This window comes from Cucurbita maxima, unplaced genomic scaffold (assembly GCF_002738345.1).
Source record: "Cucurbita maxima cultivar Rimu unplaced genomic scaffold, Cmax_1.0 Cma_Scf00012, whole genome shotgun sequence".
In the NCBI taxonomy this organism is placed as follows: Eukaryota; Viridiplantae; Streptophyta; class Magnoliopsida; order Cucurbitales; family Cucurbitaceae; genus Cucurbita; species Cucurbita maxima.
Window position 1 is genome coordinate 1 of NW_019272028.1, and position 21,026 is coordinate 21,026.

Here is a 21,026-nt window from a genome sequence, read left to right on the forward strand (position 1 = left end):
ACCCTAAACCCTAAACCCTAAACCCTAAACCCTAAACCCTAAACCCTAAACCCTAAACCCTAAACCCTAAACCCTAAAACCCTAAAACCCTAAAACCCTAAAACCCTAAACCCTAAAACCCTAAACCCTAAAACCCTATAACCCTAAAACCCTATAACCCTATAACCCTAAAACCCTAAAACCCTAAAACCCTAAAACCCTATAACCCTAAACCCTAAAACCCTATAACCCTAAAACCCTAAACCCTAAACCCTAAACCCTAAAACCCTAAACCCTAAACCCTAAACCCTAAACCCTAAAACCCTAAAACCCTAAACCCTAAACCCTAAACCCTAAACCCTAAACCCTAAACCCCAAACCCTAAACCCTAAACCCTAAAACCCTAAACCCTAAACCCTAAACCCTAAACCCTAAACCCTAAACCCTAAACCCTAAACCCTAAACCCTAAACCCTAAACCCTAAACCCTAAACCCTAAACCCCAAACCCTAAACCCTAAACCCTAAAACCCTAAACCCTAAACCCTAAACCCTAAACCCTAAAACCCTAAAACCCTAAAACCCTAACCCCTAACCCTAAAACCCTAAAACCCTAAAACCCTAACCCCTAAACCCTAAAACCCTAAAACCCTAAAACCCTAACCCCTAAACCCTAAAACCCTAAACCCTAAACCCTAAACCCTAAAACCCTAAAACCCTAAAACCCTAAACCCTAAACCCTAAACCCTAAACCCTAAACCCTAAACAAGTCAGATTACGTGTATCGTGTCACCAATGTCATGTATTAGAAACACATCCTACTCGAACACCTGGATTTTTAGCTCTGCCTTTCTCCAATTGCTCTCCGAGCCGCTAATTTGTCTGCTACAAAAGCTTTCTCGGATTCATCTTGAATTTCTCTTGTTTTTTTATCGCTAGATTTCTAAAACGACCAATTCTCGATTCGAGTCCTGGAAATTGCGAATAACCGCACAGGCAACAACTCCGCATACGCATAGAATAGTAAGCTCGCTAAACTTGTTAGAAATTCATAAAATTTCAATGATTTAATTACATTATTTTACACTTACAACAGAAAAATCAAAACGAAACTTTAAAAAGAAAAAAAAAAAAGTGAATTGGTATCAGCCTAATAGTGGAATCAAATTGCTATTTTCAATGTCACAAAATCGAGCATCCCCACTTAAGTCGTCGGCACAATCCCCACATACATAAACAGATCGAACAAGCAGTAGCTGATCATCCAAGTACCTCGGTAATAGGCCGATATCCTCCTCCCCGTCATCGCCAACCTTCTCCGGGAGCGCTGATCTGCAGCCGCCTTCCTCACATCGCCGCAACCGTTCGCTTTCTGGGGAATCGCGAAGACATATCCTTATCCTGTGACGAGCAAGGCGGATGCAGAGCTCTATGGCACAGATGATGGGGAAAGTAGCGCAGAAAATGGGAACGAGGAGGGGGGAACAAAGCAAGAGAATGAAAAAGCGGCTCCGACTGGGACGAAGCCAAAAAGAGGCGGCGGCAGCGGCGGTGGCTAACATGATGACGGGCTGATTTGCAAGTAAAACCGGAAGCTTGGGGATCGAAGACATCGGGCTTAGAAGATGGACTTCATGGTGTGAGGAGGGGGAGAAGACAATTGAGGGGATTGGGGCTATGGCTGGCAGTCAGGGTTGTGGGTCTTCACGATGAAGATGCCTGTTCCTCTTCAGACCCAAACCTAAACGCTCTCTGTTGTTATACAATTATAATTTAAGTAATTAATTATTTGAAATTATGGTTCGAATGTGGAGCAATATTTAATTATGCTAATTATCGCTTTGATATTTTAATTAAGAATTTCTTTTCCTTTGTATTCTGTTGGATTACTTTTATACGCATTGGTAAAATAATGGCTAGTAACGTGGTGAAATAAATATAACAAGATGATATTCATTGGAGTATCAGACATCATATTTGATAATGGTACTATTACTTTTAATTCATTTTATCTTAAAAAGTAAATTACAAGTAATCATATTCAAGTGTGATATGAAAGTAATTTCTAAAAAAAAAAATTAACAAACAATCTGTTTTACCAACTAAGATTCTTCTATTTCTTTTTTAGGCTTGCAGTTGTAATCCCTTTATTATTAGTTTGAATTTTTAGCGTTTCCAATGATAATAGTTTTTATTAAATGTGAATATATTTTCAAATTAGTTTTTTTGAAATAAAGAACCAACTTAATTTTGATAAGTGTACAAGTTCAGACAACATTGAGCCATGGGCGCTTCTCAACTCCACTAAAGGTTCTACGGTTCTGCTAGTGCTCACCCCAAAGGCCCCACAACAGAGAACACATCTCAACTTACCCCAAAAAAAAATCTATCCTTCTCACGAACGACAGAGGGAGGAAGAACTCCTTGATCCATCTCCCTTTAACATCTTTGTCTAAACCACAACTAACTTCAAGTCCCTTCAACCACAGAAACCATATCTATTTCTCACAACTCCATCAACAATATTCGTTCTTCCAAGGATAACCTGCTACATGAAAACTTCAATTTTCTTGTTTGGAAATTTCACTTTTCACAAACCAGAAAAAATAGACTCACGAGGGGGGCAAGGATTCAACAACCCTCAAAAAATGAACGCCAAGAAAAGCCATCAAACAGGCTACAGTTCTAGCAACCAAAACCTCTGCTCCTAGGAGGGAACTCAAAACTCCTCCATTAATTAAAGAAACGACCACCGCCCCCTTATCCAACAACGTACGAGGAAATCTGCACGATCGTACAAGTTGTAGGGAGATGGAGAGAAACAATGGGAGCTAGGAGGAGCAGCGAATTTTTAAGCTTGATTTATATGGGCATAAGGAAATCCAGGTTAATAAATATGAACACCCTATACATATCTCGTATGTTTTGTAAGATTCATCATAACCAAGAAAGCTAAACTTAGTGATGTACACAGCTAAATTTGTAAGTATGATATGGTCGGAGACGTGACAAACAAAGACCATCCACTGTCCTGTCTCCCCCTTGTTTCTCAATGTTATACAAAATATAAAGTTACTAGTACACAACCTGGGTGAAGTCCATCCAAACCTTTATTATCATTTATTACGAACAAAGCTGTTTAGAGTTGTTGACTGTCTAAACAGATCGAATTATGAAATTCACTGAGACAGTTTATAGAGAGAGACAGACAAGCAAAACGGAATTAAGGAAATACAGTGACAAAATGAAACCTCAACACACCATCAACAAGATTTACAACTCCAAAAAAAGAAAAAAAAAGTGAGAAACAAATGAGGTAAAATAAAACACATAAAATGACCAAATAACAAATGAAGAATTCGAATTTATGCAAATAATATGCGATGGCATAACAAACAAGCACTAAGATACAGACTGAATGATTGCGCTAATATATTCAAAGATGCAAAGGTAAAATCAACGGAGGTAAGGCGCCTTACGTGTTTCTTTTTTCCCTTCTCGCAGGCACCGATATCGGGGCTAGAATGCTTCACTCTCTTAAAACCTTGACCTTGAACCTATACAGGAGCTTCTTCTTCTTAGAGGTTGGATTGTCAATAGTAAATAACAGTTTTCCCAGTTCAGAGACTTTGAAACTTTGAGAGATTACTGGTTCATCAGTTGCGGCCATTTTTCTTGCCTTTTGTATTATCACAGCGTATGCTTCTTCGGTATTAGGCACAAATTCAGCACTGTAGCTCACCTCCCATCCCACAACACGTAGCTCCCAAGCAATAATGCACTTCTGCAACGCAATGAATATCTCAATCACACACAGAATAAATACTCCTATTTGGTACTTTACCGAATATTACACAAACGCATGGATAGAAAGTAAAGAAAGGCTTGCATACAAAGAGCATAAAGCATGAAATACAGAGACAAAACACGTCTCTCTATCACACCTCATAAATTATAATTTCAACAGTTTGCTTAGTTGATGGTTTTATTGAGACTTCCGTTGCTTGATCAGAAGCATCGAAATCTGGGTTGCAATCACAATAGTCAACGCTCAAGCCACCATACTCGATTGGAACTTGTTCGGGAGAAATGTATCTGCATTGGTAGATCATCATACCCAACTCAGGAAAAACAATTAATACATAAAACAAACTCTTTCTTTACTGACTTGAAAAGGGTCTCGGCAGATTTCGTAGGCCCTACGAAGATAAACTTGCTTTTGGTCCTCTGGGTTAGAAACGGGCTGATCATCGTATAGAATGCAAGATACCACCAAGGAACGTTGATAAATACCTTATGAAGGTCCATTCAATACAATAATCAAATTTCAACCAAATCAAGTAAATATTATTCTACGAATTAAGAAATCAAGATCCTAATTCTCCTCAACTATATGTGATGAAGAAAATAGTTGAAGACATTGTATAAACCTGTTTGGCTACGAATTCGGGATAATTGTCTTGAAGCACCTGAAGAGCCTGTTTAGTGGCCAATCGAAGCTCTCGCTTGCCAGGACCAGGGGAGTTTTTGAGGTCATTAACCTGAAATAAAGTAGAAATACCTCCAGGATGAAAATCGAGTTTCCTAATACTCCTTTCTAAGAACTGAATCCTCCAACGTAAGAACTTTGTCCGCTTTTCCTGGTCGGAAAATGTTTTTGTATATAAATCATTGTTCTGGAACTCTCCGAAGACATTGTAACACACTGGATGACCCTCCCTGCTGTATCCATGCATATACACCACCTTCTCCAGATCATCCCCCAGGTTCTCGTCGACAAGTGAATCGATGCCAAACTCCTCCCTCCACCTAATTGTGTTTTGAAACATAAGGAATGCATCCCTCACTTTGAACTCCCTCGCCCTTAAAAACTTCAGGAGGATCACATCCGTCCGGTCATCTTCAAAAAGAGGAACCCCCCAAATTGACAGCTTCTTCTCAGTTTGAGCTGCCTCCAGGACTTCCTGTGCACGATTTTCCTTAACTACGGAATTTTCTTCGACAAGTTGCCGCAGTTCCTGAAGGGCTTTCCTCTCGGAATCTGCAAGATCAGCCACTTTGTTACTTTCCTCCTTGAAAGAAACCAAAGTCTGAGGAATCTTCTGCTCTTCAATTGTATTGGATTTAGTAGAAGATTCAACACCAAGGACGTCCTTTCCTGCATCGGAAAGTTTTGCCTCTTCCTCAAAGTCACGTTCGGTAGATCGAGGTGGTGGCTGCAGTGGCTCTTCTTTCTCCACCACTGCTGTCGGAGGAGACAATGAAACCAGTTCCTTTTCAGCAGCTGCACACGATACAGGCTCGACAACAACGTCTGTTGGTGGAATCGACTCTTTTTCGGGTAGAGCAGGAGAATTAGCCACCGCCAGCACAGATTCTACAGGAGTGAGCGGGGGTGGGGGATCTTCTTCCTCGGTGCTAGATGGTTGGCGATCGGCGGGGGGTGCAACTGTCGGAATGTTGTCGGCCATCAAAACAAAGGCGTAGAAGTGAAACGAATCTTAGTTGGAAAGGGAAAGACGAAAGGGGGCGCTAAAAATTTGCAGTCTTCCTTTCGGTGGTCTTTGGTAATTTATTATGTGAACATAGGTGAAATCCGACCTCGCAACGCCATGTGAAAAAGAAAAAATGAAATGAAATAACAAAAGAAAAAGAAACTCCCTCAATTACATCTATTTCTTTGGGATTTAAACTATTTTACTCAACAAATATTAAAGATGATTACAAGATAATGTGCACTTTTGCGGAAACTATTCACTGGCAGCTCTTTATGGATCCACTTCTAGTCGATCCTCCACCACAAGGAGGAAATCAACAAAAGGGTAGCATAACGAAATAGTAAATTTTTATAGTTAATAACAATGATATTCTACCTAAATAGAGAGCACTCCAAATATCACATATCACACATGAATGGGATGGAGTTAATAAATATTCAATTAAATCAATAAGAACTTTCTTGATTCACACGTTCCTTTTTTTTTAAGGTGTTCAAACTTTTTTAAAGGTGATCAAGTAATTTTCATCTTTTAAATAGAAATCATGAACAGAAAATTTAAAGAATAATTTGAAGACAGTAAAAAAAAGTTAGATAATTTTGATGCCATTTATACCAATTAAGTTGAAGATTTTCTAAACATCCGTACAGCACCTGATTAGTGTTTGGTTTAGGGGAGAGTATTGTATTACAAGATAATAAGAAGAAAAATTAGAAGAAGAAGAGTGGTGTAGAATAAACGGTGGAATATGGATAACATTGAGAATTATAAAGTTGAGAGAAAGGAGGAGAATTGACAACAGTAAAGCCCAAAGAAAGGAAGATGGCGTGGTGTGGCAGCTCTGTCTCAAAGAGCAACAACAGCACCTTCCCGTTCCCATTCCCACCCCATGGATTCGCCATACTGCCACAAAATAAAAGTAGAAGTAAACCATCCAACATCCCCTTCGCTGCAGCGCCAAAATTTTCGCTGCCCAAAAGGTGCCAAACGTGTGGAGGTAAAGGGGCTATCGATTGTACCGGATGCAAGGTTACCCATCCCATCCTTCTCAATTCTCAATTCACTCCACATTTAACATCTTCTTCTCTTATAATACCTTCATGTGTTTGCTTTCAACTCAATTTCAGGGGACTGGGAGAAACAAGAAAAACGGAAACATCTTCGAGCGTTGGAAGTCATTCACTCACTCACTCAATCTCTTACTTTTGTTCCAACTCAAACTAATTTAAATTCATCTATTCATATCCTTTCATTTTGCTTGTTTCAGATGTTTCGAGTGCCAAGGATTTGGATTAAAGAGCTGCCCTGACTGTGGAAAAGGAGGACTCACCCCCGAACAAAGGGGAGAAAGATAATGCACTCGCACCAGTTTATATTTATCTACTTCAACTTGTCTATTTTCTAATGTGATGCATTTGCATTGTATCATATATATATATATAGTTTCCAATTCTAAGACTTCACTACATTTTGTTCTAAAAAGTACTGCTTCTCGTTTTAAATTTTGATAAAAGTAAATTATGGTTCTTTGCAGGAAAAAAGTGGTTGTGATAGAAAAAGAGAGAAGAAAATAAATATAGCTAAACTAGAGGCTGTCATATTCGAACTCCATCATTCATTTGTTCTGAAAATATTAGTCAGCTTGACCGATTCTCGTGGAGAGTTATTTGTGAGCTATTTCTTGGAAACATAGAATTAAGGTGGCCGGATATTCCCGACTCTCGATCGCATCTCTGCCATTTTTCCGGAGCAAACAAATTAATTAAACTAAAATCCTATCCTACGACGGTAGCAATGGATCCGTTTCGAGGACAAGGCGGCACTCAGATGCTATTAGTCGCGAACAAGATGCACAGCATGTCATATCCAGCGCTAGAAACAGTAAACCATTAATCCCTCCACTTCGATTTGTTTCTGTTTCCATTCACTTCGAGTACTATACACACACACACACATATATATAGTATTCGTGGATGACTGAATAATTTGTGAGTCGCTGGAAAGAAAAGTACCATTCAATATTCAATTTGATTTTGAAAGGAAATGGAAGCGATTGAAAGTGTGTTGTACTTGTATGGTAGTTTGTATCTAATCAATAATATGGTTCCTTAAAGAGGAGGACATACACAATGCAGCCTATAGCAAAGAGAATGATAAGGATATCCAAGGTAAGAGCTGTGGTGGCCTGATCACTCAAGTCCATGTTCCTTCCAGCAAGGCGATCGACCATATCTGGAGTGGATTTCCAGTTCTGCAGCTCCTGCTCGTAAGGATCTTCCAACTTGATCCTTAGCTTATCAGCTTGGCGGCTTGCCTCTTCTTGAGCAAGCGTCCAGTCGTAGAACTTGCGGCTTTCTTCGTTGCTGAGGACCTCGTACACTTGTTTTAGTTTCATAAATTTGTCGGACGCAGCTTTTAGAGGGAGAGATGTGGTGTCGGGATGGTATTCCTTTGACAATCTCCGATACGCACTTTTTATCTCTTCTAGGTCAGCCTCAGCACCAACTCCTAAGAACCTGTGCGCATATATACACAGAACAAACCACGATACCAACATAAATCAAATTCAAAACGAAATTAACGAAGCATATGCAGCCAGCTAGCCAAGCTCACGTACTGGTAATGAGAGTCGGATGAGTTATTGAGCAAATCGGCAAAACTTGGACCCAACGCATTATTATTCTGCTCCTTCTGGTCTCGCCGGGATTGGGAAGGCGTAGGGCCTCCAATCCAACCTTCTTCATCATTTTGCCAATGAATTCTTGTGTCGACGCCCGGTGGAGGCCTTTGGCGGTTGTTGGGAGGTTGGGATGCGTAGACCGGCCATGTACGGAATGTGCGAGCAGGCGAGTGGAAGGTTCTATTCAAGAAGAGAGAATTGGGAATAGGAGAGGCCATGGCCATGGAACGGAATGAAACGGAAGCAAGGTTAAGAAAGACTTTAACTCAAAACCACTACCACTGGTTTTGTTTCAATGGATGAGATACCTACACCAGCTGCTGCCGTTGCCTTTGCCTTTGCCTTCGTCTTTTGTGGGGCCTTCAAAACCCGTTGTCCACACTGCCCATTGATAGCGAAAATTTTGTTTAATTCGCATAAAAGGAAGGCCCTACACTTTTAAAAATAATCATTTTTTGTCCTACAACTTTCCTTATGTCTATATGAATCACGTTACTTTTTAAATATAATCATTTTGTTCCTAAGACTTATTTCATAAGTTTAGTCCTTGTACTTAATTTCAAGTTATACAGTGCAAATATATGCTCACATAATAAAACAACGGTAAGAATTAAATGGTCAATTTCTAAAGTTGAGGAACTAAAATAAATATGTAAAGTTGATGCCAAAATAAAACATACCTAAAAACATCTAAAGAGAGATCTTTTGAAAGCTTAGGAATAAAAACGGAACAAATTTGAAATAGTAAGATGGAGAAGAAAAGCAGATATCCAATCCACCGCCCCACCCCTCCTCTTCTGTGATTATTGACATTATGACTCTACTGCCATATCTGGAAGAACGTTCTATGCTTACCCATTTACTTCTAACAATCTTCCTTTCACAATATAGTAAAGAAACTTCAGAAGTTAGCTCTCGAAATCATGAGATAAGTCTGCCAATAGAATCATACCCGGCATAGCATGCAAGGGAGTTTTTAGTAAGAGCAACAGCTTCGAATATTTCAAACGAGTTACATAGGAAGATGTTAGCTTTTACAGTCTCATCCTCTGCTGCCTATATAAGAGGCCTTACCTTAAGTCGTTCTCTTTTTCTGTTTCATTCTTCCAGATTTTTAAATTCAAGGTACAAACATGATCCCGTTCTCCTTAATGGTATCAATAACAATACCAAGCTTACCTTCAATTCTTTCATCCTTCCTAGGCTCGTACGACATTGCATATACATCTGCTTCCTTTGATCTCTCTGCAATAAGCTTCCCTATTACTCTACATGCATTGTGATCCGTAAGTGACGGTAAACTGTTCCTAAGATCCTTTGCATTTGTTGTCGCCACTGATATTACCTTGCTTGTTCCTCTATGCATTACCTTCGCATGGATAAATTTCTTTGAAAAGAAAACATTTAATAAAAATGGCCTCATATACATATCTGTCCGTTGTTTCCATGATTTCTTGTTTGGTCGCTTTGCAGCCTCCCCTCGTGACCTTCTTGTCCAAGCTGATTGTATAAATAAAACCTACAAGTGTAAACATACTGGTCGTTTATCAAAAGAAAACAAAATTTAAAAGTTACTCGACTCTCTTAAAACAGTAAAAGATTCTCTGAAGTGTCAGCAAGAGTGCTCACCATATTCAGCTTCCCTAAAGAAATTGGATATTGGAAAAGTTACTTCTTCTATTAATAGTTATAAGAATGATGTAAAGATGAATTGGAAGGTCAGCGTCGTTTTTTACGGATTCTTGTAAGACTTACTTGCGACTCAAATCTTTTTGGATTAGAAAAAATAGGAGGTGGTGCAGATAGATTTTAGCAAAATAAGTTGCCTCGTTCCATCAGAGGCGTTACTCGCTCCAAAAGAAGTTGCCTCGTTGCCCGGAGAAGACTCTTGTAAGGCATTCAATCTTTATTACAGCCCTTTAATGAGACGAACGGAATTCCCTTGATAACGTTTCAGTTCAGCCAACGCCATTAATGAAGACGTCTCTTGAGGCCGGTTTTCCTACAGTTCCCCCTGTAGTTAATGCTTCCGTTCCAGTTCAAGAGGTTTCGCCTATTGCCAAGAATGTTTCGCATTCGAATCCTTCCAGTACAGAGATTCTCAGCCCCCATGGTACTAAATTGATTTAAGGAGATCAAAGGAATCTCACCCTCTTCATTATTCTCGGAAAAAAGAAATGGTTGCTTCTTTTATAATTTTTCCAGAAGTTTCTTTAATCAATCCAGATGTTGAAGAAGGTTGTTTGCGACTCTTGGGCTGTTGGTGACACCAAAAAATTGAAGTGAGATTGAGAGGAGGAGTGATTTGAGTGATTGAAAGGGAGGTCATTTTATAGGACGGGATTTCATTGCTTCCCGGAGTTCGTTGGAATTTTTGTGGATGAAATTGAATTTACCTCCTCTTATTTCTCGGAGTAACTAAATTCAAATTTCTATTATTAGCTTCACTTCATCTTATTGATATACATCTTGGATTGGATTCTGCACATCCCCATCTTTCTTCTAGAACAATGGTTGTTTCAAGGGCTTTGTGAATAGGTCTGCGATTTGTTCATCATTTCGGCAAAAGTTGAGTTCAATAATGCCTTCTTTACACAAATCACGCAAGAAATGAAATCGAACATCGATGTGCTTACTCCTTCCATGCAACACAGGATTTTTAGACAACTTAATAGTTGACATATAATCACAAAATATAACCGTCGTACCTGGTTGCTTCTGATTAAGAATTTCAAGCATTTTTCTTAACCAAATTGCTTGGCACGAGCATGCTGCCACAAATTTTGCTTCCGTAGTTGAATGTTACAATAGGTTGCTTCTTTGAAGACCAGCAAATAGCTCCTGAACTCATCATGAAAATACTTCCTGAAGTACTTATACGATCATCTATATCACCTGCATAGTCGCTATTTGTATAGCCAACCATCTTCGGATCATCTTCTTTCTTGTAGAATACCCCTAAATCAAAAGTTTCTCTCACATAACGAAATATCCTTCTTGCTGCATTGAGATGTTTTTCCGTTGGTTGCTCCATGTAACGACTTATCATACTAACCGCATACATTATGTCTGGTCTTGTTGAAGTTAGGTAATCAAACTTCTCACAATTTGTTTGAAGTGCCTATTATCAACCTCTCGCCCTTCAATATCCTTGTGCAACTTCAAACCCAATTTTGATGGAGTTCCAAATGTGCGCTCATCCCATTTAAATCTTTCAAGTAATTCTGGAGCATATTTCTTCTGACAGATAAAGTTACATGCAGGAGTTTGAGTAACTTCTACTCCAAGAAAATATCTCATCAAACCAAGATCTGTCATTTCAAATTTCTTTATCATGCTCTTCTTAAAAAATTCAAACATTTCTTCATTATTGCTAGTAAATATTAAATCGTCAACATATAAGCAAATAATGATAATGTTACCTCCCTTTTCAGTTTTCACATACAACATATGTTCATACGGGCATTTAGTGAATCCCATCTTTTCAAAATGAGAATCAATGCAACTGTACCATACCCTTGGAGCTTGCTTCAAACCGTACAAAACTTTCTTCAACTTGTATACTTTTTCCTCTTTGCCTTTTTAAACAAAACCTTCTGGTTGCTCTTCTTGAAGCTCTCCATGTAAGAAGGCCGATTTCACGTCAAGTTGATAAATAGGCCAAGATTTCTGTGCTGCAATAGAAATTATGAGCCTGATAATATCTTGACGTGCCACAGGTGCAAATACCTCCTTATAATCAATTTCATACTTCTGCTTGTATCCTTTTGCAACGAGCCGCGCCTTGTACTTATCCACCTTACCGTTTTCATTCAACTTGGTTTTGAAAACCCATTTTACTCCCGATTGTTTTCTGCCCTCTAGGAAGATCAGTGAGCTCCCAAGTCTTGTTCTTCTCTATGGATTTGCTTTCACTGTCTATAGCTTCCTTCCATTTCTTCTCCTATACCGTTTCTTTATAGACAATTGGATCACTATCCATAAAGAATGCAAAATAACCACTATCACTTGATTCATAGTCCATCTCATAATCAATCATCCAATTTGGTCTCTTTCAGGTTCTTGGATTTCTTTGATTATGATCATGATCTTCTTCTACTGGTTCTTCTTGTTGAGCTTGTGATGAGCTCTCTCCATGCTCATAGTGAGGCTGAATAGGGGCTTCAGTTTGTTCTTCTTCAAGATCTACAGGAATCTGCTGATTCACAGTGATCTTTTCTTCCCATGTCCAAGTCTTCTTTTCGTCAAAGACTACATCACGACTTACCACCACCTTCTTTGTCAAAGGATCATAGAGCTTGTACGCATTAGAGGTCTCGCTTACTCCAAGGAACACACACTTCAAACTCTTGTCCTCAAGTTTCTTCCTTTTCTCATCAGGAATGTGTGCACATGTTATGCACCCAAAGATTCTAAAGTGGTCTACTGCAGGTTTTCTTTCGCTCCATGCTTCTTGTGGAGCCATATCTCTAACAAAAAAAGTAGGGCTCCGGTTGAGAATGTGAACGGACCACACGACAGATTCTGGCCAGAATTCCTTCGGGACTTCTCCTTTATTTAGTAAACTTCGAACCATGTTGAGAATGGTCCTGTTTTTCCTTTCGGCCACACCATTTTGTTGTGGTGTATATGCTGTTGTTAACTGCCTCCTTATGCCCTTCTCTTCACAAAATTTAATAAACTTTGTTCGAGTAGAACTCTCCACCTCTGCCAGTTCTTAAAGTCTTGACTCTTCTTCCAGTTTCCGTCTTCATAGTAGCACAAAAATTTTTGAAGCAATCAAAGGCTTCTGATTTGGCGTGCAAGAAATAAGTCCATGTTTTTCGACTAAAATTATCGATGAGGGTCATGAAATATTTCTTGTCACCATTTGATGCTGGAGAGATGGGACCACATATGTCTGAGTGAATCAACTCCAAAATTGCTTGAGCTCTTCTTGATTTTCCGGATGAAAAAGAATTTCTTTCATGTTTTGCTACTACACAGCTCTCGCAAATTTCTGTTGGAGGAGTAATATCTGGCAACACAGTTACCATCTTCTTTGAAGACAACGTCTTTAATCCTTTGAAGTGTAGATGACCATACCTAAAATGCCAAAGCCAGGTGGTATCTTTTTTCTTCACCATCAAACTTTTGGCAATGATATTTAACGTCAACGGATATAGACGGTTGGTGGTCATCTTCATCTTAGCAATCGATCCTCTTTTGGAGTCATAAATCTCACATTCATCATTTTGGAATGTGATCACATACCCCTTTTCTTATAACTGACCGATACTAAGTAAGTTGACCTTCAGATCATGAATGTAGAATACATTAGAAATAGACTCTATAAAGCCATTTCTAGTCTTGATATCTGCGGTTCCTTTCCCCATCACTTGGATAGTTGAATTGTTGCCAAGAGAAACCGTAGTATGAAAATTTTCATCCAGAGTTGAGAAAAAATCCTTACAACCTGTCATATGGTTGCTGCATCCAAGAGTCTACGACCCATACACCTTGATCTGCAACCTTCATAGCATGGAATGACATTAACAATGTTTCTTTTCTCTTCTCTCCATAAAATTGGATTGATCTATTTTCTCCTTTTGGAGCCTGGTATAGCATTCATTTTTGTAATGTCCAAAGCGTCCACATCGGTAGCATTCCACCTTGGACTTGTCAAAGTGTCTCTTGCCTTTGTTGTCATAATCGTTTCTGACTAGATCTGCTGACCTGCCAACATCTCCACTTCTTTCTCGACTGCCTCTCCCACGACCTCTGCCTCTTCTTTGCCCTCTACCTCTAGGGCTTGAAGTTTCACCTGGTGTGGATATCTTTAAGGTTGTCATCTCCTCTATTGCACTTGTACGATTGAGTCTCTGTTCATGTACTAACAAGGAGCTTTGGAGTTCATCTATTTGCATCTCTTCGACATTGTTTGCTTCTTCGATAGAACATACAATGTAATCGAACTTTGGAGTTAGTGATCGCAAAATCTTTTCTACAACCGCAACATCCGTGATTGAATCACCATGCATCCTCATTTTACTTGCAAGACTTATAACCTTGCCAATATAATCATTCACTGTTTCTCCCTTTTGGATTTGGAGAATTTCAAAGTCTCTTCTAACTGCTTGAAGTTGAGCATGCTTTACTCTTGTTGAGCCTTGATATTTCCTCCTCATAGAATCCCAAATTTCCTTGGATGTCTTCTTCTGAAGCATTGTTTCCAAGATAGTCCTATCAATGGACTGAAATAAATAGTTCTTGACTTCAACTTCGATGCTGCTAACAGTTGCTGTTGACCAGCTGAGAGTACCTCGCCTTCATTTGGCTCTTCATAACCCGTCTCCACCATATCAAAAAACTCCTTTGATCTGAGAAAATTTTCCATCAACATCGCCCAATGATCATAGTGACCATCGAACCTCGGGATGGCGGGCTGAACGTAGCTTTAAACTTGTTTTTCTACTGCCATACTTGCTGCTACAAGATTGCTGATACCAGTTATTGGTGACGACAAAAAATTGAAGTGAGATTGAGAGGAGTGATTTGAGTGATTGAAAGGGAGGTCATTTTATAGGACGGGATTTCATTGCTCCCCGGAGTTGGTTGGGATTTTAGTGGATGAAATTGAATTCACCTCCTCCTTCTCTCGTAGTAACTAAATTCAAATTTCTATTATTAGCTTCAACATGTGCTCCTCTTCTCTTAAACTCTGTTTGGATACAAGTGAAGATCCAAAGACGTTCTCTTCCATACCTTGTAGTCAAACATTAACTGCTCCTTGTGATTCAGGAACTGCTTTGATTAAAGGAGTTGTCATTCCTTCTTCCAATCATTACGAAAAGCAGGAACTCTTATCCTATGGTATAATAGATTCTGATGATTGATAGATGGAAGCGCTTTACTCTATCTAGGGAAGGCCTTATTATATGTCTTTAGTTTTTATGGTCTTTGGTTAGAGTGGAGTTCAAAAGACTTCTTCAATTTTTCTTTGAGAAGGAAAGGAAGGAGGGAAAGTAACTCATTTGGTTCGACGGAGAATTGTTACAAAAGCTCAGAATGATGGCGGTCTTGAAATAGGAGCATTGAAAACAGGAATTTGGCCTTGATAGCATAATGAGGTTGGTGTTTTATAAATGAGCCTTCTTCTTGTTGGCAACAGGTTATTGCTAGTATTCATGGGTCTGACATTAATGATTGGCATTCAGGTAGAAGAAATGGTTTGAGTTTACACAGTCCTTGGCTAAATATCTCTAAGAACTGGTCTCGACTAGAAAGCTATGCTCATTTCAAGTTGGGGAATTGAAGAAGGATTTTTTTTTTTTTTTTTTTTTTTTTTTTGTGTGGAAAGATTTTTNGTTATCTAACCTTCTTTAAAGCCTTGCTATCCTCGGCTATTTGTTATTGCTTCTACTCCAAATGGTTTGGTTGCTCTACATCTTATTATCCATGTAGCTGCTAGTAAGCCTCATAATCACAGGCTACAGCGCAAGTGTTGGACCTGTACCCAAGCTTTCCAGATAGCAACAAACTTTTGAACCAATAATATGATATAGACCAAGGAAAATAACTGTCATGAAAGCCGCGTCCATAACAGCATTGCCACCAAAGGGGGCTTTTCTATTCCAATTCTTCAAAAAGACAGATGTTATACTTCGTTCAATGCAAATCTTCCTGAATGTTGCTCAAGTCAGTAAGTTGCTAATATAACCAAGATGTGTCAGAGGATTTCAACTTATGGAACTTCTCCCAGGTTTAACCAAGTGGTCATGGGTTCAAAACGGCTCAAGTGTATTTATTCTAAATCTGAAATGTTGTCATCAATTTCAAGCTCCATTTAAATACAAGGTAGAAAATGAAGAATTTGAAAGATACGGAACTGGAGAACTGCCCAGCAACAGCAATAAAGCCATTTGACCTGGAACGAAGCAGAAAATAGTTGAGAACTCTCTGTATACAATGTAATAGTCATTTCTCATCTTTTCCAGCCATAATAACAGCACGACTATTCACCTAAAGATGACTGCCGGCAGTATTCTTTCAAATTCTCAAACCATATCCTGAAGAGCAAGTTTTATGAAAGTTACAATATAGTCGAGTTCGTATTGTCCACTGGCTTGAATACATAACTGGCAGCAAATCCACAACAGATAACTTCCTCACAAATAATTCTCCTTCCCCAACTTTTGCACTAGTGTTTCAGGTTTCAGGTTTCCGGTTTATTTTGATTCCATTCCTATACCAATCGATTTTTCTGAAACTAGATTTTCACATAACTTATCCCAATAAAAGTGAACAACAATAGAGAAAATAGCCAAAAATTTTAAGAATAATCAAAGCAACTTGTTTTTCCTTTGTAAATTTGTTAGTTCCAGAATTTTTTTCATATAAAAACCAAGTACATGCGCAAGAAATTCGTGGTCCACAACAGATAAATCATAAACTTAAAAATGGAAATAAGATATCCTCCGGAATAAACAGGGAATTGAATAGGCTGCCAGTAAAGAAATTATACCTTGGCATGCGCGGGATTCGAGGAGACAAAAGGGGAGCCTCTAGATAGGCTAATAGACGGAAATGAAGATGCCCACGAGAGAGATGAGGATTTCTGTGGAGTGGTGGGAGTTGATATGCACTGGGAGGAGAGAATTGAACGCACAGAAGCACTAGACGGCATTGAAGAAGATATTGCTGTGAACGCCATGGTTCAGATTCAGTTCATTCGTCCACCCACGACTTCTTTGGTGGAAGTGCTCAATTTACAACGCTCGCGGTAGAAGTCCGAAGCTTCTTTCCGAAAGAAAAAAAGAAAAAAAATCAAACAAATAGAGGCTTAAAAAGGGTTATTTTGATGCAATTACTATTTCCTTGCCAAAAAAAAGAGTGCAAATCTTACCGCCTCAACCAACCTTACCTTTAGTTAAATATGAAAGAGCTATAATATAATATTACCTTTGTAAGTATTTCAAAATTATTTTAAATTATTTTAATAGAAAAATATAATTGTTATGTCCATTTTTGTTAGTACTTCTAAAAAATTTCTACTCAAATAATAGTTTTGAAAGATTTATAAAGGGGTGAGAGTAATATTTAATAGTTTTGAAAGATTTATAAAGGGGTGAGAGTAATAATTTTGAAAGATTAATTGTAGTTACTCTTAACTTCAGAAGTACAGTTATTTGAGATAACGGGAATATTGAAGATCTTCATCATTATTGAAATGAAAATAATTTTGTGAGCCAGCAGTAAAAGTTTGGTACTGCCCCAACTAATATTTTTACTGCGTACTGTCTGAAGAATTGCTAGTCTTCAAGAAATGGATAGTCTGTGTAACCAACCACCGGATCGGATGCGTAAAAAGTTTCTCTTTTGTAGTTGTTGAGAGGAGCATCTATCTGGAATCTCCTTGGCAGGTCTGGATTTGCTAAAAACCAACGGCCATAAGCAATAAGATCTGCTCCATGTTCAGCAATGGCTCTATTTCCATCTTTCTTACCAAACCCTCCAGCAGCTATGAATGTACCCCGGAATGCCTTTCTCATTGGTAACAGGCTGTGTGGACATTCAACTTTCTCCAGAACATTTTTCATCCGTGGCTCCACCATGTGACAGTACAAAATTCCATATTTGTTCAAACTCTCCGCCATGTACAGTCCCAGAGCTTTTGGATTTGAATCTCCCGCCTCCATGTAATCTGCAAAAGGCGATAGTCTTATCCCAACTCTGTCTCCGCCTATCTCGTTTACCACAGCTTCAACTACTTCTAGACCAAATCTGCAACGGTTTTCCAGAGAGCCACCATATTGGTCCGTACGGTCGTTCACACTGTCTTTCATGAACTGATCGATAAGATAACCATGAGCTCCATGGATTTCAACTCCATCAAAACCTGTATAATCATTCAACCATAGGAAAAAACATATTGAATAATAAATTCATTTCATCCTGCATTGTTTCTAACCTAAACAAGCTACTGATTTTTAAGTCTTAATCAGTAATCATGGCAGGAGTTCTGTTAATTTTCTGAAAATAGGACTGACCAGCTTCAATGGCATTCCTGGCTGCAACCCTAAAATCATTGACAATTTGAGGGATTTCATCTGTCCTTAGACGTCTTGGAGGAGTAAACTGTGCAACATCAATTCCATCAGCCCGAACTTGCGGGAGTAGTGGCCTGTCCGATGATGAGATTGGGGCTTGTCCATTTGGTTGAAAACCTACATGCATCAGAAAATATATAGCAGGCGTATTTTTAACATAAATGTTAACTCAGAGATTTGTAACTTTAAAACTAAGGATTTCATTCCTGTGATTCATTGCAATCTCATAAATTCTCTACTACTAAATCATGTACAGTAACACCCTCCTCCAGATCTGACACTGCAAATTTGTTCTTTACATAGTTCAGAACGAAGTTAATTGCTTCAGCTGTATTATTATTTTTTTTTTTTTCTTTTTCAAAACTTAAATGCTCCTAAAAGTGAGGATGGAAAGGTTTTATAATGGGTGCAGAATCATGAAAAAAAAATGGGAACTGATCAGAAACCAATTAATAAAAAAATAATAGATACTGTATGCTTTATCCATTGCAAAATTCAATCCGTTGTTCTTATATAATTTACCAACTTTTCTTGTTATTCCTATTTGCAGTAAAGAAAACGCACCTGAATTTGAAACCCTCCCAACATGCCATATCTGGCAAAAGAATGTACTGCCTTTGCGATGGACAGCATCCACAATTGGTTTCCATGCTTCAACTTGCTCTTTCTTCCATATCCCAGGTGTATCAGGATACCTTACACGTTAGAACACAGAAACGGATTAGTTGGGAAGCAAGAGGTTTTTTGTGAGAATAAGGGGAGAGAAAAGGAAGAAGTTTATCAAAGGCTATTACCCTTGGGCAGTGTCAGAAACTCCAGTGGCCTCAGCTATTAAGAAACCCCCTTTCGTGGTTCTCTGAGAGTAATACAAGATGGCATGTTGCTGAGGAACATTGTTGTAAGATCTCTGCCTTGTCAATGGGGCCAACACAATTCTGAAGAACAATGATTGTGAGGAAAATATGAGCAAACAGGGATATCCAATTCCAAGCAACACAAGCTGTTGTTATTGATTTTGCAATTAGATGATACTTATAAGACAACATGTACCTGTGAGAAAGATTAAACTTCCCCATCTTGTACGGAGTGAGGAGAGGAATGGAGGGAGCTTGCGCAGACGCCTCATTGTTGTTATCACCCATTTTGCTTTGACGTTGCTCCTTTCTCGGTGTTTTGCACAAGCTTATTCAGATGGCGGATGGGGAGAGAGCAATCAGACCCGCAAGGGGTATTTATAAGTTTCACACAATAATGAAACAAGACAGCTAAATTTGATCCCCGACGCAGGCTCGGAGCAGAGCAGTAAGCAAAGGAGCAAAGACGGCCGTGAATTATTGAAAAAAAAAGGTTTGGATAACCGGTGACGTGTGGGAATGCGTGGATTGTGAAATTGCTGTGATTTGTGAGTGAACCAGATTCGGCCACCTCGAAATCGCCGTACAGAGTTGAACGCCTTGATTTTCGTCGCATTAATACATTATAAAGTTTGTTTTTCCTTACATTATTGGTTCATTCATTCATTCGGGGTGACATTAGAATATAAAATGAAAACAGACGTACGCATCTGTTCACAGACAACTGAAGTTGGCGGTGCGTAACTACTTTTGAAAAATTACGATGAACGAGGCCAAATAACTTAATTACACCCTCTTATTAAAAGAATAAAGAAAAATATTTCCTCCCATTTAGGTATACAAGATTAATCGTAGTGAAAGATCTGGCATATACATGTTTCATCCAGATGATGTTTTACTGGAGGATTCCAGGTTTTTCTTTGCTTTGTTTTCTTATCTTGGAGTTTAGATTAATGTCATTATATAGGTTACGTGCATAAAGTAGGTGCTCTTCGCTTTTTTCTTTTTTACTTTTGTATGCCGTCATAATTAGGGGTTTGGAGACTTATTAATAAATAAATACTAGTCAAAATAGTAATTACCTTTTTATTTATTTATTATTATTATTATTATTATTATTTTTTTTTTTTCTTACAGAGTTGCATTGAATTCATAAAGAAATCGTGAGAAGGTAAAATTGTTATTAAATAACATCTTAAATGTTTAAAAATAATGAAAACAAATCAGTGTACATATCTTATACGCATACGATTCACAACCGGTGATTTAATTTTTTGTTTAATTATTTATGCCTTCAACCCTAATTAATTAATTGTATCTATTTAGATTCTAGTGTTGAAATTTATTAACTATCACAATTAATACTCATGATAAATGTAGAACTATTTTAAAATTAAACATCAACTCAATTTGCTTTTAAGTTAAATTAAGTAATTGATCTTTTAGGCTAGATAAATTATTCTACCCTTCAAGATTTTAAATTTCACAATCATTGGCACAATACTTTTCTGCGTTTAATATATTTTAATTTACCGTTATTGCAATTCACTTGTTCGTTCATGACTTGTCATCATTTATTTTCAAAAGCTATCTTAACAATGATGATTGCCACACTATATATTCCTCCTTCCTTGGAATTAAGTTGAATATATTTCTTGTTAATTTTAAATTATATTTTTAAGATTGAAGGACATTTGTATAACATAATGTATAACAAAAATTGATAAAAGAGTTGTTTTAAAACCATTTTGAAGTTTATAGACAAAAGAGAAAGTTGGAAGAGAATTATAAAAATCAAAACCCATCCTTGCAACTGTTGGAGCATTTTTCTTTTAACTTTTTAACTCTTTGAGTTAATGTTTACGGAAAAGATGATAGTTTCGGTAATGAAATAACTAAAAAAAAAAAAAAAAAAAAAAAAAGAAAAAA

The 21,026-nt window shown here is 38.1% G+C and overlaps 6 protein-coding genes across 6 annotated transcripts; 1 reads left to right on the forward strand and 5 right to left on the reverse strand.

Annotated features, from left to right (window-relative positions):
• Positions 1–1,001: 1,001 nt before the first annotated feature.
• Positions 1,002–1,751, reverse strand: LOC111487144. Its single transcript, XM_023134404.1, has one exon. The coding sequence runs from the start codon at positions 1,588–1,590 to the stop codon at positions 1,123–1,125; it is 468 nt and encodes a 155-aa protein (XP_022990172.1). The 5' UTR covers positions 1,591–1,751; the 3' UTR covers positions 1,002–1,122.
• A 1,323-nt stretch (positions 1,752–3,074) lies between these two features.
• LOC111487108 (patellin-3-like) lies at positions 3,075–5,687 on the reverse strand. Its single transcript, XM_023134351.1, has 4 exons — positions 4,408–5,687; positions 4,146–4,270; positions 3,922–4,072; positions 3,075–3,761 (listed from the first exon to the last, which is right to left on the reverse strand). Exons 1-4 carry the CDS (start codon positions 5,446–5,448, stop codon positions 3,507–3,509), a joined length of 1,572 nt encoding a protein of 523 aa, XP_022990119.1. The 5' UTR covers positions 5,449–5,687; the 3' UTR covers positions 3,075–3,506.
• A 537-nt stretch (positions 5,688–6,224) lies between these two features.
• Positions 6,225–6,957, forward strand: LOC111487154 (protein PHOTOSYSTEM I ASSEMBLY 2, chloroplastic). The gene is made up of 3 exons (XM_023134415.1): positions 6,225–6,504; positions 6,603–6,649; positions 6,743–6,957. Exons 1-3 carry the CDS (start codon positions 6,298–6,300, stop codon positions 6,828–6,830), a joined length of 342 nt encoding a protein of 113 aa, XP_022990183.1. The 5' UTR covers positions 6,225–6,297; the 3' UTR covers positions 6,831–6,957.
• A 511-nt stretch (positions 6,958–7,468) lies between these two features.
• LOC111487152 (NAD(P)H-quinone oxidoreductase subunit T, chloroplastic) lies at positions 7,469–9,027 on the reverse strand. Its single transcript, XM_023134413.1, has 3 exons — positions 8,943–9,027; positions 8,093–8,536; positions 7,469–7,991 (listed from the first exon to the last, which is right to left on the reverse strand). The coding sequence occupies exons 2-3, from the start codon at positions 8,377–8,379 to the stop codon at positions 7,568–7,570; spliced, it is 711 nt and encodes a 236-aa protein (XP_022990181.1). The 5' UTR covers positions 8,380–8,536; positions 8,943–9,027; the 3' UTR covers positions 7,469–7,567.
• A 101-nt stretch (positions 9,028–9,128) lies between these two features.
• On the reverse strand, positions 9,129–16,994 carry LOC111487153 (50S ribosomal protein L18-like). Its single transcript, XM_023134414.1, has 2 exons — positions 16,659–16,994; positions 9,129–9,674 (listed from the first exon to the last, which is right to left on the reverse strand). The coding sequence occupies exons 1-2, from the start codon at positions 16,845–16,847 to the stop codon at positions 9,276–9,278; spliced, it is 588 nt and encodes a 195-aa protein (XP_022990182.1). The 5' UTR covers positions 16,848–16,994; the 3' UTR covers positions 9,129–9,275.
• Positions 16,995–17,274: 280 nt separating this feature from the next.
• LOC111487626 (12-oxophytodienoate reductase 1-like) lies at positions 17,275–19,700 on the reverse strand. The gene is made up of 5 exons (XM_023135094.1): positions 19,294–19,700; positions 19,038–19,178; positions 18,808–18,938; positions 18,184–18,360; positions 17,275–18,032 (listed from the first exon to the last, which is right to left on the reverse strand). The coding sequence occupies exons 1-5, from the start codon at positions 19,383–19,385 to the stop codon at positions 17,446–17,448; spliced, it is 1,128 nt and encodes a 375-aa protein (XP_022990862.1). The 5' UTR covers positions 19,386–19,700; the 3' UTR covers positions 17,275–17,445.
• Positions 19,701–21,026: the final 1,326 nt, after the last annotated feature.

Coding starts and splice junctions, on each gene's coding strand:
- LOC111487144 (XM_023134404.1), bottom strand. CDS start 1,590: ATGTCTTCGATCCCCAAGCTTCCGGTTTTACTTGCAAATCAGCCCGTC.
- LOC111487108 (XM_023134351.1), bottom strand. CDS start 5,448: ATGGCCGACAACATTCCGACAGTTGCACCCCCCGCCGATCGCCAACCA. Junction 4,271..4,407: donor CCGAATTCGTAGCCAAACAG/GTTTATACAATG, acceptor GACCTTCATAAG/GTATTTATCAACGTTCCTTG. Junction 3,762..3,921: donor TTGAAATTATAATTTATGAG/GTGTGATAGAGA, acceptor ATTGCGTTGCAG/AAGTGCATTATTGCTTGGGA.
- LOC111487154 (XM_023134415.1), top strand. CDS start 6,298: ATGGCGTGGTGTGGCAGCTCTGTCTCAAAGAGCAACAACAGCACCTTC. Junction 6,505..6,602: donor TCGATTGTACCGGATGCAAG/GTTACCCATCCC, acceptor ACTCAATTTCAG/GGGACTGGGAGAAACAAGAA. Junction 6,650..6,742: donor AACATCTTCGAGCGTTGGAA/GTCATTCACTCA, acceptor TGCTTGTTTCAG/ATGTTTCGAGTGCCAAGGAT.
- LOC111487152 (XM_023134413.1), bottom strand. CDS start 8,379: ATGGCCATGGCCTCTCCTATTCCCAATTCTCTCTTCTTGAATAGAACC. Junction 7,992..8,092: donor TCATCCGACTCTCATTACCA/GTACGTGAGCTT, acceptor ATATGCGCACAG/GTTCTTAGGAGTTGGTGCTG.
- LOC111487153 (XM_023134414.1), bottom strand. CDS start 16,847: ATGGCGTTCACAGCAATATCTTCTTCAATGCCGTCTAGTGCTTCTGTG. Junction 9,675..16,658: donor CGAATCCCGCGCATGCCAAG/GTATAATTTCTT, acceptor TTACACTTGTAG/GTTTTATTTATACAATCAGC.
- LOC111487626 (XM_023135094.1), bottom strand. CDS start 19,385: ATGGGTGATAACAACAATGAGGCGTCTGCGCAAGCTCCCTCCATTCCT. Junction 18,939..19,037: donor GTTTCTGACACTGCCCAAGG/GTAATAGCCTTT, acceptor CTAACGTGTAAG/GTATCCTGATACACCTGGGA. Junction 18,033..18,183: donor CAGGAATGCCATTGAAGCTG/GTCAGTCCTATT, acceptor ATGATTATACAG/GTTTTGATGGAGTTGAAATC.